The 15,034-nt window shown below is 41.3% G+C and overlaps 2 protein-coding genes across 2 annotated transcripts in view; one reads left to right on the forward strand and one right to left on the reverse strand.

The window, feature by feature from the left end:
- Positions 1 to 1,804: 1,804 nt before the first annotated feature.
- cep57l1 (centrosomal protein 57, like 1) lies at positions 1,805 to 7,652 on the reverse strand. Its single transcript, XM_031727537.2, has 11 exons — positions 7,307 to 7,652; positions 5,193 to 5,364; positions 4,907 to 5,086; positions 4,674 to 4,795; positions 4,400 to 4,513; positions 4,218 to 4,295; positions 3,945 to 4,034; positions 3,775 to 3,846; positions 3,436 to 3,695; positions 3,156 to 3,300; positions 1,805 to 2,358 (listed from the first exon to the last, which is right to left on the reverse strand). Exons 1-11 carry the CDS (start codon positions 7,325 to 7,327, stop codon positions 2,152 to 2,154), a joined length of 1,461 nt encoding a protein of 486 aa, XP_031583397.1. The 5' UTR covers positions 7,328 to 7,652; the 3' UTR covers positions 1,805 to 2,151.
- Positions 7,653 to 9,407: 1,755 nt separating this feature from the next.
- sesn1 (sestrin 1) overlaps positions 9,408 to 15,034 on the forward strand; it is a 66,442-nt gene continuing 60,815 nt past the window's right edge. The window contains exons 1-2 of the mRNA XM_039598756.1: positions 9,408 to 9,497; positions 10,747 to 11,066. Of these exons, the coding sequence (XP_039454690.1) occupies positions 10,788 to 11,066 (279 nt within the window). The 5' untranslated portion in view covers positions 9,408 to 9,497; positions 10,747 to 10,787. The remainder of the gene's footprint in view (positions 9,498 to 10,746; positions 11,067 to 15,034) is intronic.

Here is a 15,034-nt window from a genome sequence, read left to right on the forward strand (position 1 = left end):
TGAAATCATTATTTAAAAACTGCATTTTGTATTTACCCAGGTTATCTTTGTTTAATATTAAAACTAGTTTGATCTGAAATATTAAAACTGTGACAAACATGCAAAAAAAGGAAGTGTTTTCCACAGACCTGTGTGTAAATAGATTTACACCCTTGCAGCTCACTGCCACACTATCTTTAAACGTATATACAGCACAAAACTGAGGTAACCTTTCTCAAAGTCTCCAAAAATAACCCAGTATTTCATAAAGTGCAAAGAATGACTAACACTTGCTTAATGGCTGTGTTAACTATGTTTATCATTTCTAACATTTACTGTTTGTGTTTTACAAGCAGCTACAAACTGCTTTTCAAAAAGCAACAGGTACAAAGTGTACTGCATGTCATGTACCATAACCTGTGAATAAAAACCAATGTTTCACACCACCTCCCACCAGGGTGCACATAGTGTCTCAAGTCATAGGAAAGTTTTGCTTATGTGGTAAAAACCGAAGCTCTGAAGGCAATCAGTGAGCATGTGCACACTCAAGACTGATGGTCCGATGGTCTACGCTCTCGAAGAAGCTGTGTGTTTATTTTTGTCGAGCAGACTGTTATTTTTCCAGCGGCCCCGGCAGAGAGGCTTTTCCACAACCAAAGAGATAATGGTTTTGGTCAGTTAAAAGCAAAATCAGCAGCCCTATACTTACTCTTTTCAGGGGCAAACACTGTGCTGCTCTATCAGGAACATCTCCGGGCCTTTTACTAGAATGTGGAAAATCCCCACACACGCTGGGAGATGCTACTTTTGGATTTTTCCTGTCTAAAATTTTAAGAAAATACTGCAGTTGGAGCAACTGCTATTCAGCCACAAAGAAGGGTTGTGCAGTCACAAGGTATCAAAGTTGCAGGGTCAGGAGAGTGGGTGGAGCCGCTGCATAAGTGGACATGGGTTGGGTCTTGAGTTGCCTTAGCTAACCTGATTGTTGTGTCCAGTCATGCTGTGTAATCTAATATGGGAGGACAGAGAAACAATGCATTAGGTGTAGTCTCTCCTTCTCTCTTGCAAACATGAGCTCAGTGCATTGTTTAACCACGCAGTGAACTCTGCATCATGCCAAGAATACCAAGACCGAGCAATGTTAGTGACATAATGAAATAAATGCAGAAATAAACAACAGCAGGTATCAACTGGAAAATTTGCTTATTTCAAATCCATGTAACTGCATTACACATCAAAAGTTACTTTAGAGTAGATCAGAACTTCTATTCGTGTATTAAACTTGATGACAGAATAGCAAAAAATGTTGACTAAGGCCCGAAAACGAGGAGATAAGTTGAGGAATGTTATGAGGCAGCTTCACATGTGGTTATTTAACCCCATTATAAGTAGCTGACTCAAATAAACAGCACATGTGTGTGTGCAAAAGCCATGCAGCAAATTTGCCATGTCATCTGACCAGCAAGCACCGGAGAACAGAGCTGCTTCAGCTGTGCAAAGAAAAAAAGAACATTATGTGGCAACAAAAAATGGTTTCCTCCTACATGCATACAACTAAAAACCCACATCCGTTTCATCTGTGGTCAGTGCTCCATTTATTCAGCTGTTCGACCTGCTGCTGTTCGGTTCCTGCTGTCCTCGATTATACGCAGTGGGGAGACCGGTGCTGCCAGCAACATTACAAACTTAGAGTTCATTTATCCATCCAATAGCACGACTTGCCAAAGGTGAAAGCCTCCAGATTTAAATATAGAACAGGCTGTGCAGTGCCATCTAGTGGTTGTACTTAAACAGTGACAAACATACATGTGGAAGAAAAATAAATCTGCAATGTGTAGAAACAATAGCCTTTATTAAAAATAAACACCTATGATTACATAAAAGTTATTTAATCCAGCTCATTAGCTCCTTATGGCACATGACTCATAAGCATTACTTTTAAAATGGGTTAAGATCATGGTTCACAAACTACACCCTATGAAGCACAGTGTATGTGCAATACTTTCTTTAATGAGCACTGTGTAGAATGCCTTATTCCCTCTCTAATTTGTTACTAAAAGTGTCCAGAGGTCGTCTGAAGAGCAGAGAAAAAAAAACAAAAAAACACACATAACCAGTTTTCATCCAGCTGTAACATCCAGGCCTGCACGCCGAAGGTCTCACTGAGAAAAATCACGTTTCCCAGGAGAGGTCGTCCTGTTTGAGGCTGTTTCTGAACTTCTGTGTGTCTCTGAGAAGCTGCAGGTTTTTTTGAGTAGTCCTATCTGTCCTTCCCTTCTTTTCAGTCTTAACGGGAGAAGGAGCAGGTGGCTTGATCCCACTCAGCTTTTTGGCTGTGTGCTCCTCAGGAGATGATCGGCACTGGGCCAGTTTTTGGATCTGTGGAGGGAGCAGAAAACAGCACACATTTGGATCTGTTCAGCACAATTATGCACTGCAATAAGCTGCTATTACAAGTCGATCCATCCTCTGTTGAAAACAACAGGATTGTTTTTGACCATTTGTTTATAAGTAGACTTTAATTTATTCAAGCATAAATTTCTCTTCTGTTTATTAAAATGTCAGAAATAACAGGACAAGTCTGTAAATTCTTCAGTGAGGTAATACCAGCTCCACTTAACTATATGCAGCTGAAAAACTGCTTCAAATACATTAAAATATTTTTCTAAAAATATAAAATTAATTTGTTAGAAAATATCAAAATAATCTCACCCATCACTATTTTTAAGTGGATCTGATCCATATTTTTTTTATTACTGGACTCTGCTTCTTCTTTTGGCTCTTACCCTCACAAGCAGGGACCACAGAGGATGGATCCGCATATTTGATTTGGCAAAGAGTTTTACCCTGGATGCCCTTCCCAAATGCAACCTCCCAGAGATCTGTCTCCCCTCCTGGTTTTGAACCAGACATCTTTTGCATGTAATGTGCACATGTTAATGGAGGAACTGACTTTTATAGACATGGAATTCATTATTTGAAACTTTGCTTGATATAGGCATTCACCATTGACAGCTGGTGGGCTGTCAATGGTGAATGCTTACCGCTGTTTTAAAGCACTTTAAAAGATGATTAGATGATTATTTTCAATGCATCAGATCCAGTTTCTCATTGTGTTACTGAAAATTGTTACAAATCAATCCCCTTTAAGTTGTACCAACTTGTAGCTCACATACCATCCTCTGGTGTTTGCGGAGCTTGGTGATCTGAGATCCTTTATCCTCCATCCTGGTGACTAGCATCTCCAATTCTCTCTGGAGGTCCTGCCTCTGCTCCGGATTTTGAGCTCCATCGATCTGACGCACCAACTCCTGATGCTCACTGACAAAGGTGACAAATATAAAACAACTTTAATAAAAGGTACACTAACATACCCAAAAAACACTGAATAAAGAACTTAAATTCTTTTAAATACGCCTTAATTCCTAATGCATCTCATTGGTCGGCACTACTCACAAGCTCATCTGTCCCAGCTCGTCCTGCAGAGCCAGGAGCAGGTCGGCGAGTGAGCTGAGCGATGGGTCAACGGGCAGCCTGTTAGGCTTCTCTGATGAATCAGACGAAGATGAAGGAAAGTCCTTTTGGAGGTTTTTCTTCACTCCGCAGCCAGACCTGTGGAGCGCACTCACTCGCTGGCACAGCTGTGGCTGGTGGTGCTTCATCATGTGAAGGATACTTTGCACGTTGGCATGAACCGAATGGCTTGGGCTCGTCGACTAGAGACGGGAATGAAAAGAATCAAAGTAAGAACAAACAACAACAAAAAAGAAGTGCAGAAAATTATAAGTGACTTACTGTTCCTGCAACAAAGGGCATTTTCTTGCGCATCGGGCTCTTTGGTAGCAGTTCAGCAGGTTTAGAGGTTTTCTGAGGAGGAAGACAGCTCACATCACTGTTACATCGAAAGAAATCTGTCTCGTTAAATAAATGCCTAAAATTAATTTTTATATCGGTCAGAAAAGTACCCTGATGGTCTTTTTTGTTTTCTTCTTTGGCTTTGTCTCTTCAGAAGTTGGCAGAGATGGTCGAAGGCTGACATCAAACTCTCGTTGCAGCTGCAGTAGTAACAGCAAAGTTACAAATCCATGCTTCTTAAGAGTATTTAGTCAAATTTGCCAATCAGCAGCTTTATTATTGAATATGTGCTGAAAGTTGTGGCGTGGGCAATTTAAAAAAAGCTGTGTCTCTAGTTAGCATTTACTTGTTTCTTAACAAATGCAATCCAAAAACTGACTAACCTCCTCCGCCTTCTCCTGCACAAGTTTACGCTCGTGCTCTTCTTTCAGCAGTTTCTGCTCCAGGATGGAAAGCTTCATCTGAAAATTTTTTACAGCGACACACCCTGAAATAATGAACTTTTGACGATAAGCATTCTGACTAATGAATTAGAGATAAGCAGCATTGGGAAACCTTAGGTTACCTCTGCCAGAGTTTGGGTTCTGCTCAGTTTGAGACACTCTGACTCGAGTTTTTCCAGCTTCTCTCGCTGAATTTGGCTGTTTGAGCTGCTCTTTTGCTCGCTCTGCAGAGAAGCCTTGAGGGGAGTAAAAGGGGCAGGGGGAATATGTGGTTGTTTATGTTACTTACATGCAGAAATGTGAGAAACAAATAGGTGATGATCATGCTTATAGCTGGGATCTACTTTCAAACGAAGAGTTTTAAATGACTTTTTGATTCGTAGTATTCTGAGCTACCTGATTTTCCATTAGAGCGCTCCTCTCCTTTTTGGCATTTTCAACCATTTTCCTCATGTAGTCCAGCTGCTTCTCGAGAACCTTACAGCGAGCTTCTGCAGACTGCAGTTTTGAGTCCAGTTCTGTCATCATAAAGCAGAGAACAAACTATTCAATCAGTTAAATGGAGTTGCCAGATCATAGTGACCCACAGTACCCTGTGTCCTTGTTGCTTTCTATTCTTTGTCGCTTACCTCTCCTGGCAGAGTTATCCGTCCCAGGCAGGCTGGCTGCTGTCTGACTGTACAATGTTGTAATTTGCGGATGCTTTTGAGCATCATGGGAGAACTGCTGGTAGCTCTTCTCGGCTTGCATCCTTTCCAGCTCCAGCCGCCTAATTTTCTCCTGAAGGGTCTTCAGTGCATCAACCACGGCTGATGAAGAGTAAACAACAATACAAAGACATACTAAGTAACTGTAACAGAAAGCAGTCCCACCCCCTCCCCCCTATAATAGCTCATGGTAATGAATGCGTCATACCTTTGCTATCAATATTTGGTCTGCTCTGGGAAACTGAGCTGCTGGCCATGTGTGTGCCCATGCTGACAGACGAGTGTGCATGGGGCTCCGGCTCTCGTGAAGGTTGCACTATCCTGTCTGGTGGCTGGTAGTAGCTTCCAATGTAACTGTTCTTGGAAGGTGAGTCTAAAATCTATACACAACAAGAGGAGGTTGTTTTGGAAACAAATTAATATTTTCATTATCAATAAAATGCCAAGTTTGTAAAATTATAGACAAAAAATTAAAGTGTTTATGAGTCAGATTTTGAACGATTTTGAACTTTGAGAATAAATTTGAAATGCGGAGACTAAAATCAGCTCCTGATTACCACACTGTGAAAAAAGAGAAATAATCTTCTTTTTACTAAAACTGATTTGGATGTGCAGTTTGCAGAAATATTGCAATTTTGCAGCTGTGTGCTAAAAGTAATAGTTTCATTTTAAATTACAACTTATTCCTAAAGTGCACTGCTCAAAAAAGGGAATACATGATCAACATAGTATAAACACAAAGTTAGTTACACTTCACACTTCAGGGAAATCAATCTGTTTGAGTAGGAAGGATAAACCATTGCTTTGTTACAAATGAAAGTGACAACAGGTGACTGGAGAGGCAACAAGACAAATCCCCCCAAAAAAGGGGGCGGTCATAGACCCTCCTGGCTGATTTCCCCCCCCTAGTTTTGCATTTTGTTAAGGTGATTGTCACTATCAGATGGTGCCTATAGCCCATTCATGCTGCACAAGTACTTCAGCTCCTCCAGGATGGCACATCCACACATGCAGTCCCAACAAGATTTGCAGTCTCTCCTGCAGAGTCTCAAGAGTATGAAGAAGATGGGCTGTTGCAGGAGAAGGGCTGGACAGGGCTGTAAAAGGGCATTAATGCAGCTAACAGTGCCCTACAAAATGACCTAAAGTGGGCCACTCATGTGCATGTGTCTAAGCAAATTTGTCAGAAAGAGACTCTGTGAAGGTAGCATGTGAGTTTGATCTCCTTTAGTTGGATCTATGCTGTGCAACATGATTAAGAGTTGCCAGAGAACAACAGAACTGGCGGGTCCACCAGTGGCATCAATTTGCTTCACATGTTCAGACGGAGCACATGTGACAAGTGAAAAAGAGTCTGGAGATGCTGTGGTAAATGTTAAAATGCCTGCAACATCATAGGTTAAGACTTCATTCTCAAAATGAGTATTATAGATTATTATAGAGACGAGTTGCTATCCCAAGTGAAGTTCAAGTATCCTGAGGTCTTGTTAAGACTGATTGATGCAGTGTCTGCATCACCGGTCCATTGTGGTAAAGTGAGAGCTGAACATAAAAACAAAGCTATTGATTTACCAGTCAATCTACATCCCCACGAGCTCTGGATAGTGACCAAAAGATCAGGAGGTACTCAGAATAGAGCTTCATCCACATCGAAATGAGACAGCTTAGGTGGTTCAGAATGCCTCCTGGGAGAGGTTTTCCAGGCATGTCCTACTGGAAGTTAAAAGGATGCCCTGGGGTAAGCCCAGGACACACTAGAGAGAATACATTTCTCAGCTGCCTTGGAATGTCTCGGTGCTCTCGGGCCTAGATGAGCTGGAGGGGGTGGCAGGGGAGACGGACATCTGGGCTCATCTGCTTAGGCTGCTGCCCCCACGACCCCGTTCTTCCTTCACCATGAACCGTCTCTGTGGTCTTTCGCTTTTCCTCATCCATATATTTGCCTAATGCCTAGTAAACAGTAAATACTGATCAAAAACTTTCTGTTTTCGGTGCAATTTCCGTGCACTTGCCACACAAAGTGAACAGTAACCGAATCAACAAGCGTTAATCGATTACTCAACTGTACCCCAGTACAGCCAGCTTTCTGCAACAAGGAGGCCGTTTGTAGTCCTAAATGCTCCACAACAGCAAACATTATCCAGTCCATAATAATCCGATGTATTTACAAACACCACCTATAGCAAGGACCAGTGGCTCCTTTAGGTAGATACCCGTAAAACAAACCAAAAAGATGGCTAAGTGGCAACTTGGCGAAAGTAAACAAGGCAGCGCTAACGCGTTAGCCACATCTGCTGCTAGCGGCTGATTAACGGACGTTACCTGATCGTGGTACGTCTCCATTTTGCCCCACAGCGAATGATGACTGCTTCCAAACTAATCATGCGTCTGTCTTTAACGAGCCCAGGCTACTTTTATAAGTTAAAATGACTTGTAAGACACCAGTTAACTGACTCCAGCTGTCCTGTCACCAGGAGACAGTCCGGACTTTTTAAATTTCCCTCCTCTTTGCCGCCCTCCACACTGTGGTTCCGCCTGCGCACTCTTAGTTCCTCCCTCCCCACCGTCGCAGATTGTTCCAGACTTTTCTCTGCTGGTTAAGAAATATATTATATTTTCATATCTTTTGCTAGTTAAATACTATAAGGGTAAAAGGAAACTTAAGCTTGTCCTTATACTCATTCTTTACTCCAACATTCTATTTTACTTCACTGTTATTTCAGTTATTATTTTTGGGTTTCAGTAGGGACGCACCCATAGACTGGCATAACTACTTTGAGCTGTATATGACAATTTTAGCATTTTTAAAAACACACATATACGGTAATTTTCTTTGTGGAACAGTTTCCAGCATATTCAGCAAAATCAATAAAGACTGTGGCCTTTTGGTGATAAGTATGGCATTAGACAGGGTCACCTTCTTTAGACTAAAATAAAATTATCCTTTAAATCTTATTTTTCTTGCTGTTCACTTTAGGGGTTGCCACAGCAAATCATCTGCCTCCACCTCATCCTATCTCTAACATCCTCTGTCACATCAACCACCATACCATGAACCTTGACTGTGGTATTCCCAATGAAAATCTTGGCATCTTCAACTCTGCCATTCAAGAGGTCTCGCTACCAGCTTTTAAACCTTCCCTTTCACTATTGCTGCTATCTTTCTGTCACAAATCTCCCCAGACACTTGTTTCCACCCGCTTCACCCTGCCTGCCCTCTCTTCTTTACCTCTCTGCTGGGGTGGATTGATGGGATTTCTGGGTATGTGCCCACAAAGGGCCCATGTACAGTTAGGGGCCTATCCAAGATGCAGATGTTAGTTGTGAGAGAGGAAGGACAACAACAGGAATGTTATACTTACAAACAAACATAGTATAAAAGATGAACAAGCTCTAGGTGCTACATTTTTCCATTTAATATAAGGTACCCTAGAGTGTTTAATGATGTTGTATTGTGATAGTTGCTTTTCATTGTTTTGCTAAGGTACCATGCTCTCCATTTCAAACTATTCTGTGTACATGAATGCACATACAATGATTCTGAACTTCTTTTTAGATGCAAGGTATTTAATCAGTTAACTGTGCAAGAGTGCACAACAGGCAACTGGTAAGATGTAGGTGGATTTTTCAGTTATCTAATGTGTGGCCTTTCACTCACTTTATCTAAGTCCCCAAGTCAGTATGGCTGGAATGCATGCTGCACTGCTAACCTTGTCACTAAAAAAATGGCACAAGTGATCACTGCATAGCCACACACAACCTCCAAAATACCAACACAATCAGTAGGTTGGAGTATGTACACGATAAAGTGATTTGTTTCTGTTTGTTGACTTTCCCCAGGTTGTGGTGAGTTAATACAATGTCGTTAGCACTGTAAATCAATCACACTGTCAACATTTGCACATGCAGATACTCTCCTGCAGCAATAAGCAGCAGGTATTACAGCCCTCCTGCATTTCTATTTCTTTTCCTCATTTGCAACAAACACATTTTTTTTTCTTTTTACCAGACTTGAAATGAGCTGCATGGCACTTCGTTCTTATGTTGAGTTTGACATTTTAATGGTATGGGCTCCATCAGTGTGCAAATTTTTATTAGTTAAAGTTAAGAAAATCAAATGGAAACGTACAACATATCCACCTCTTTATCTCTCTCTGCTTGTCTGTTATTTCTGATAAACAAGTGAAAGGGGGGCTGCTGCTGCTGAATAAGTGGATGATGGGAGATGTAGTTGCTAAGCGCTACAATCAAATAGAGATTCTAAGAGGATAAAGAATACAAGCCCCATAAACGCTTCCCCCACGAGCACAGGAAACCGCCCACCAACCAATCATCTTCCAGAACCTCCCCGAATGAGTTCGACTTGGGCTGATTGGCTAATTTGCCCTGCCAATCAAACTTTTACCCTGAAGTTGTTACCTCCTCTTGTTTCTACACTGGAACCAGCGTTACTGGACAGTGCCGAGGCAAGGCGTCCTGTAGCAGGAGAGTGACACCAAAGAATGTGGATAAGGTGAGTGTTTTAGAATGACACTGTTTGCTTTTCAGTCTCAGTGAAAGGTTTGTGTGTGGGAATTTTTTAAAAGAGTGGCGGTGCCGGACTTTAGTGCCGTCTTTGTTAACGGGCAGCTTGAAAGCCTTGGCACGAAGAAAAGAGAGAGAGGAACAAGCAGAGAGAGATTGAATGGATTTCACTGACAAGCCGCGTATTTTTCCTATGATATGCCAAGTTAATATCAAAGTTAAAAGCCGTTAAACCACAAACCAGTGTTAGTATTTGCAAAATCAAATGCTGTGGCAGTGAATCTAATTGCTCTGTCTGTGTTCAAATCATGTTTTCTTGTTTTGAAAGTTGCTAACAAATATTTGCAGAATCATGTGGATTTAAATCACGGATACAGCTTTTGCTTTTTTAAATCTGTGTTTAAAAAATGTGGTTAAACCTCATTATATTAGATTTTCTGCAAATCTGAGCAGTATATGTACAGAGAAAGATTGGGCTATATGCTGAAACGCATGGTGTGATGACATGCTTTTGATGTGTAGTTGATTTATGCACCATTAAGTGTTTAATTTTAAACTGATGTTTAAAAACAACAGGAAGGAAGTGCAGTTATATTTACAGGTGTTAGTGACCAGTGTTTTGTGCCAACTCAACTTTGCAGTTGCTAAATGTTCAATGATGAAGTGGTAAAGAGATTAATAATTTATAGTTAATATTTATATATAATTCTTTTTGTTTTCTTGTCAAAAAGGGAAACAGATATCAGCAAAAACATAATAAACAGTGGCGCCATCTCTTCTCCACAGTGTTGCATTACACACTGGTACAGTACTGACATAAAGTTTCACACCCTTTCTTAGGGCAGTATGTGGTATAAGAATGGAAGTAGATGGAGGATGTACTTCTATTGCTCTTCCCTGGTGCTGAGGGGGCCATTTTTGTTTTCCCTGGTAGAGCAGGGGACTCATGAACCGAGGGCCATAGTCCTTACTGCTTCAGTTTGATGCTGTGTGTCACTCACCCTCTCTCTCTCTCTTTCCCTACTTTCGCCCCTGCAAAAAGCTAAAAGTCCATTAGCTGTAATATCCAAATTATGGCAAATGAATTCTTGAGATATAGGGTGATATATCTGTGTCCTTTATAAACGGTTCATGTTATTAGTTGGAGTCAAATTTCTCTGATGCTACATCTAAAAGCATAATGCACTTGCATTAACAAACAGGTGATGCAAGCCATTTCCTGTCCTGTTTATTCGTAGCCTTTTGTGAGACAGCACAAACGGTAGCCCCGCATAAACTGATGGAGGTGCAGGACCAGGAGTCTGTGGGGAGATGGGACAGGCTGGGGACCCGGGATCCCAGCTCCAGAGCTGACGCGATAGAGAACATCTGCCAGGAGGTCATGCGGAAAGTGGAAACCATTGGGCCCATACCGCCGGTGGCCTCTCTGTCCCCGGCTTCAGGGAGTCCTCCAGGCAACGATCTGAATGACATCCTGGCCCATGTCCTCATGCTCTCCAGACGGTGTCCCTTTGAAGATGTCAGGGAGCGTTGCTCTCAGCTTCTGCGAAACATCCAGGTAAGAGAGTCGTGGTTTTATGATGGTGAGCTGTGTTGCATTACGCTGCACCCGACTGTGATATGTCCGCCAGTGTTTATTGTATTGCTCTGCTGCCATCTGCCATCTCCCTCTCTTCACCTCCTCATAAGCATTGCAAACACTGTGGTTTAGTAAAAAGCTCAGTGTGCCTGCTGCATGGTTTGTCAAAGAGATTAGAGTCAGTCACACAATGATACATAAAAATATAGCTGTCCTAACCTTTCAACACGCTGCCAATCATTTTTACAGTGAGATTTAAACTAAACAGATAATCATTGGTTGATGAAGATTTGTCTTTAGCATTAAAGATAGACATAAGATTTAAGGTTTTTTAGGGCAGAATTTGAAAACAAATTTCTTTGGCTCGTGGCTTTATTGTAAGTTTTTAAATTAATGAACACACACACTGAGTTCTTCCAATAAAAATATTGACACTGCACATACTATATGTGGGCGTTCTGAGAGAGTTAAGATGTATTTACTGAAAATAAGTAGTGCGCTCCATTATCAACAAAACACCAGTGTGACATAGCATTTTGTTTTTGTTTTCACTTAGGCTTTTTTTTCTTTTTTAAATCCAAATCCGTTAAGTCATTAAGTCGTTAAGTTATTGTTGTGTAGCAGGTGGCAGTGAATCGAGAAAAAAACATTATATGGAAGCTGTCTGACTCGGACATGGACACATGGTACTCAGTGAATCCTGAAAACAAAAATCTGTGGGAGAAATGCTCAATAGCATAGATGGTGCATGGTGGGGGGAAAAAAGTCTTTCAAAGTCCTTAAAGTTAACAGGAGAAATGTAGATAAAATTTAATAAGATTTATTAGACACACAGTTGGGAAATGTACATTATACGGTAGCAAAAAGAATAGAGTGGGAATAAAATAAAACGATGCAGCCATTAAAAAACAAAAAAACAAAAACTGTAGTGGAAGAAAAAAAGAACACTGTCAAGGTAGAAAGAAATTAAATCTAAATAGAAGTAAACAGATATTTTCAGATGCCTAATAAGAACAAAATGGTATAACGAGTATGACTGAAAACTATTGCACATTCAAATACATCAAATACAAAGAAAATAAATTACTGACTGAGCATTAGAATGGGGAATAAAAGTGATTTAAGTGACTTTGATCAAGGCCCAGGCTGGCCTGAGTATTTCAGGAACTTATGATGGGCTGGGATATTTTATTTATTTGTTTTTTTCCCCACACAATAATCCCTGAGGTTTAAAGACAATGGTCTGAAAAAGAGAGAATATCCAGTGTGTGGCAGTTTTCTCAGAGCTCAGAGGAGAATTGCCAGACTGCTTTTAGCTGATAGGAAGGGAACAGTAACTGAAGTAATCACTCGTTATAACCAAGGTTTGGAGCAGCAGAAGAGCACACAAGTTGGCATTACTGTTTGCTAATAGCAGGAAACTGTGGTTACAATTATCACACAGGCTCATGAAAATTGGATGATAGAAGATTGGAAAAACATTGCCTGGTTTGATGAGTGCCCATTCCTGCTGCAACATTTGGACAGCCGGGTCCGAATTTAGCATAAACAACATGAACGCATGGATCCATCCTGTCTTGTATCAATGGTTCATGCTGGTGGTGGTGTGATAGAGTTGGGGATGTATTCTTGGGACACTTTTGGCCTCTTAGTCCCAACTGAATATCCTTTAAACACCACAGCCTACCTGAATATTGTTTTTGACCATGTCCATCTCTTTGTGACCACAGTATACCCATCTTCTGATGGCTGGTTCCAGCAGGATAACACGCCATGTCAAGTCATCTCAGACTGGTTTCTTGGACATGACAATGAGTTCGCTGTGCTCTAATGGCTTCCACAGTCCTAGGGGGATGTGCTAGAACAGGAGATTCGCATCATGGATGTGCAGCCAGCAAATTTGCAGCAACTGTGTGATGTGATCTTGTCAACATTAGGCAGAATCTGTGAGGAATGTTTCCAGCACCTTGTTGAATTTATGCAGATTTAATGTAGTTCTGAAGGCAAAAAGAGGTCCAGTCCAGTACTTTTTAGGTGTACTTAATAAAAAGGTTGGTGACTGTATCTGTAATACATGTATATTTATGATAAATATTGTGCTGGGTTTATTTTGTTTTGCCACTAGTAGCAATAGAGAGTGAAATATTACACTTATCCTGGGTTTACCCTTGTGTTTGCTGTGGCCTGTTCCACTTAATGAGTCCTGTAATAACAAACAAACACTGACCCCAGTAGCTTTGAATGGCCTGACATGTTGTTATTCTGAGGAAATAGGGTGTTTGGCCGTGGCTTTAGTTCCTGTTTGTGCGGAAGTGTTTTTTGAAGATGGAGGCGAGGGGCAGGCAGAGATGAGAACGGGAGAAAGCTGCTTTGCGGGTTTAGCTGTCTACCACGGTACACGCCGTCTGGTATTTCTGAATTATGCTAAGCTGCATTTGGGCACAGCTTGCCAAAGGTTGCATTTATGAGCCCACTGTTAGCTGATGTAGCTCTGGTCCCATGGTGGAAGATCCTTCCTGACACACACACACACCTTTCTCACATTGTCAGGGTTGGAGGGGCTAAAGGGAGGGGTGCTCTGGCTCAGACAGCCTTTAATTCCAGCAGATCCGCTGATTAAAGACAAAATCTTTGAAAGCACAGACAGTCTTTTCCTCGTGTCCTCTAGAGGAGCAAGGCATCCTGCTTAGTGAGAATAATATACCCTAAAACCCACATGGCTCGCATAGCTGTGGGTTGGAGCAATTTTCTGCTTGTTTGTTGCCATGATGTGCACATCCGTCCTGAGCATTTATCAACCGTGAAAGTAACTCCGGTGATATTATTCAAAGGATGAAATGTGCTCTTGTTTGTAGGTGTAGCATGAAAAATGATGATAAAAATAATTGCAATAATGCCCAAGAAGAAGAATTATAAAACTATTGTGTGTTGGCACTATTTTTTTTGCTCATACTTGTGCACATAGATAAGAAGTGTACTGGAGAAGTTATACTCTAGGAATGGACAAGGGCATTTTCTTCTGGTTTGATCCTGGTATCACACCTTCCACTAATTGTTTAGGAACCCAGCAAATAAAGAGATGTAGTTATCTCTGTCTTGTGGTCAAAGACCTTTTTTGGTCTCTAAAGTTGCCTCACTTTCTATTTTTTAATGCAGTCCCACTTGGTGTTTGTTCTTCCTGACTTGCAGGCTTAAACATTTGAGATATGATGTTGCTCTATTATTCAGGGGTCACAGGTTCGTTGGCAAAAATAGGGTGATATGCATACAGGGAGGGGTCGGATTCCCTTGCGAGGGTCTTCTGGATAGTTGTGGATCAAAATCGCTTACCTAAACAATTCTGCAGCGTGGTCTTCTGTGGCCTTTGACATGGCAATCAACTGCTGAGCTTTATTAATCTAATTCTTATGGGAACCCAGAAGTTAAGATGGGTATGCTTCCAAACAAACACATGCTCAGAATTAAAGAGAAACAATAGTAAGTGTGTATTCTGAGTCTGTGAAAGGGGTGGGCAGACTCTGTTGGCCGACTCTCTCTCTTTCTCTGGTCATCACGTCTCCCTCACTGGATGAAAGGAACCCAGTCTTGGATGGCTGAACAGAGACAGAGAGGTTTTTTTCTTTTTCTTTCTGTGCTGTGCAATTACACCATTGTGTTAGCCCTTTACCCCTACTTGAATTAAGAGCTAGTCTCAAAAGATCAACCTGCTCTTGTGATTTAGGCCTGTGCCTCTCAGATTTAGAGACACTACCCACAACCTGCACCGTGCGAGAATTAAAAGATGGAGTAAATCAGCGGATGAAGTGAAGAATGTACACTAAATACCAAGTGGCCTTAGTGTCTCTTTGAATCCAAGTCAGTCTGGTTCTTATGTGTTCAGCTGTCACTGCACATCAGAACTGAAATGTGTGGTTAATAGTGTAAGAGTCGTGCACCTTAGTTTGTTA

This window comes from Oreochromis aureus, linkage group 15 (assembly GCF_013358895.1).
Source record: "Oreochromis aureus strain Israel breed Guangdong linkage group 15, ZZ_aureus, whole genome shotgun sequence".
Lineage (NCBI taxonomy): Eukaryota > Metazoa > Chordata > Actinopteri > Cichliformes > Cichlidae > Oreochromis > Oreochromis aureus.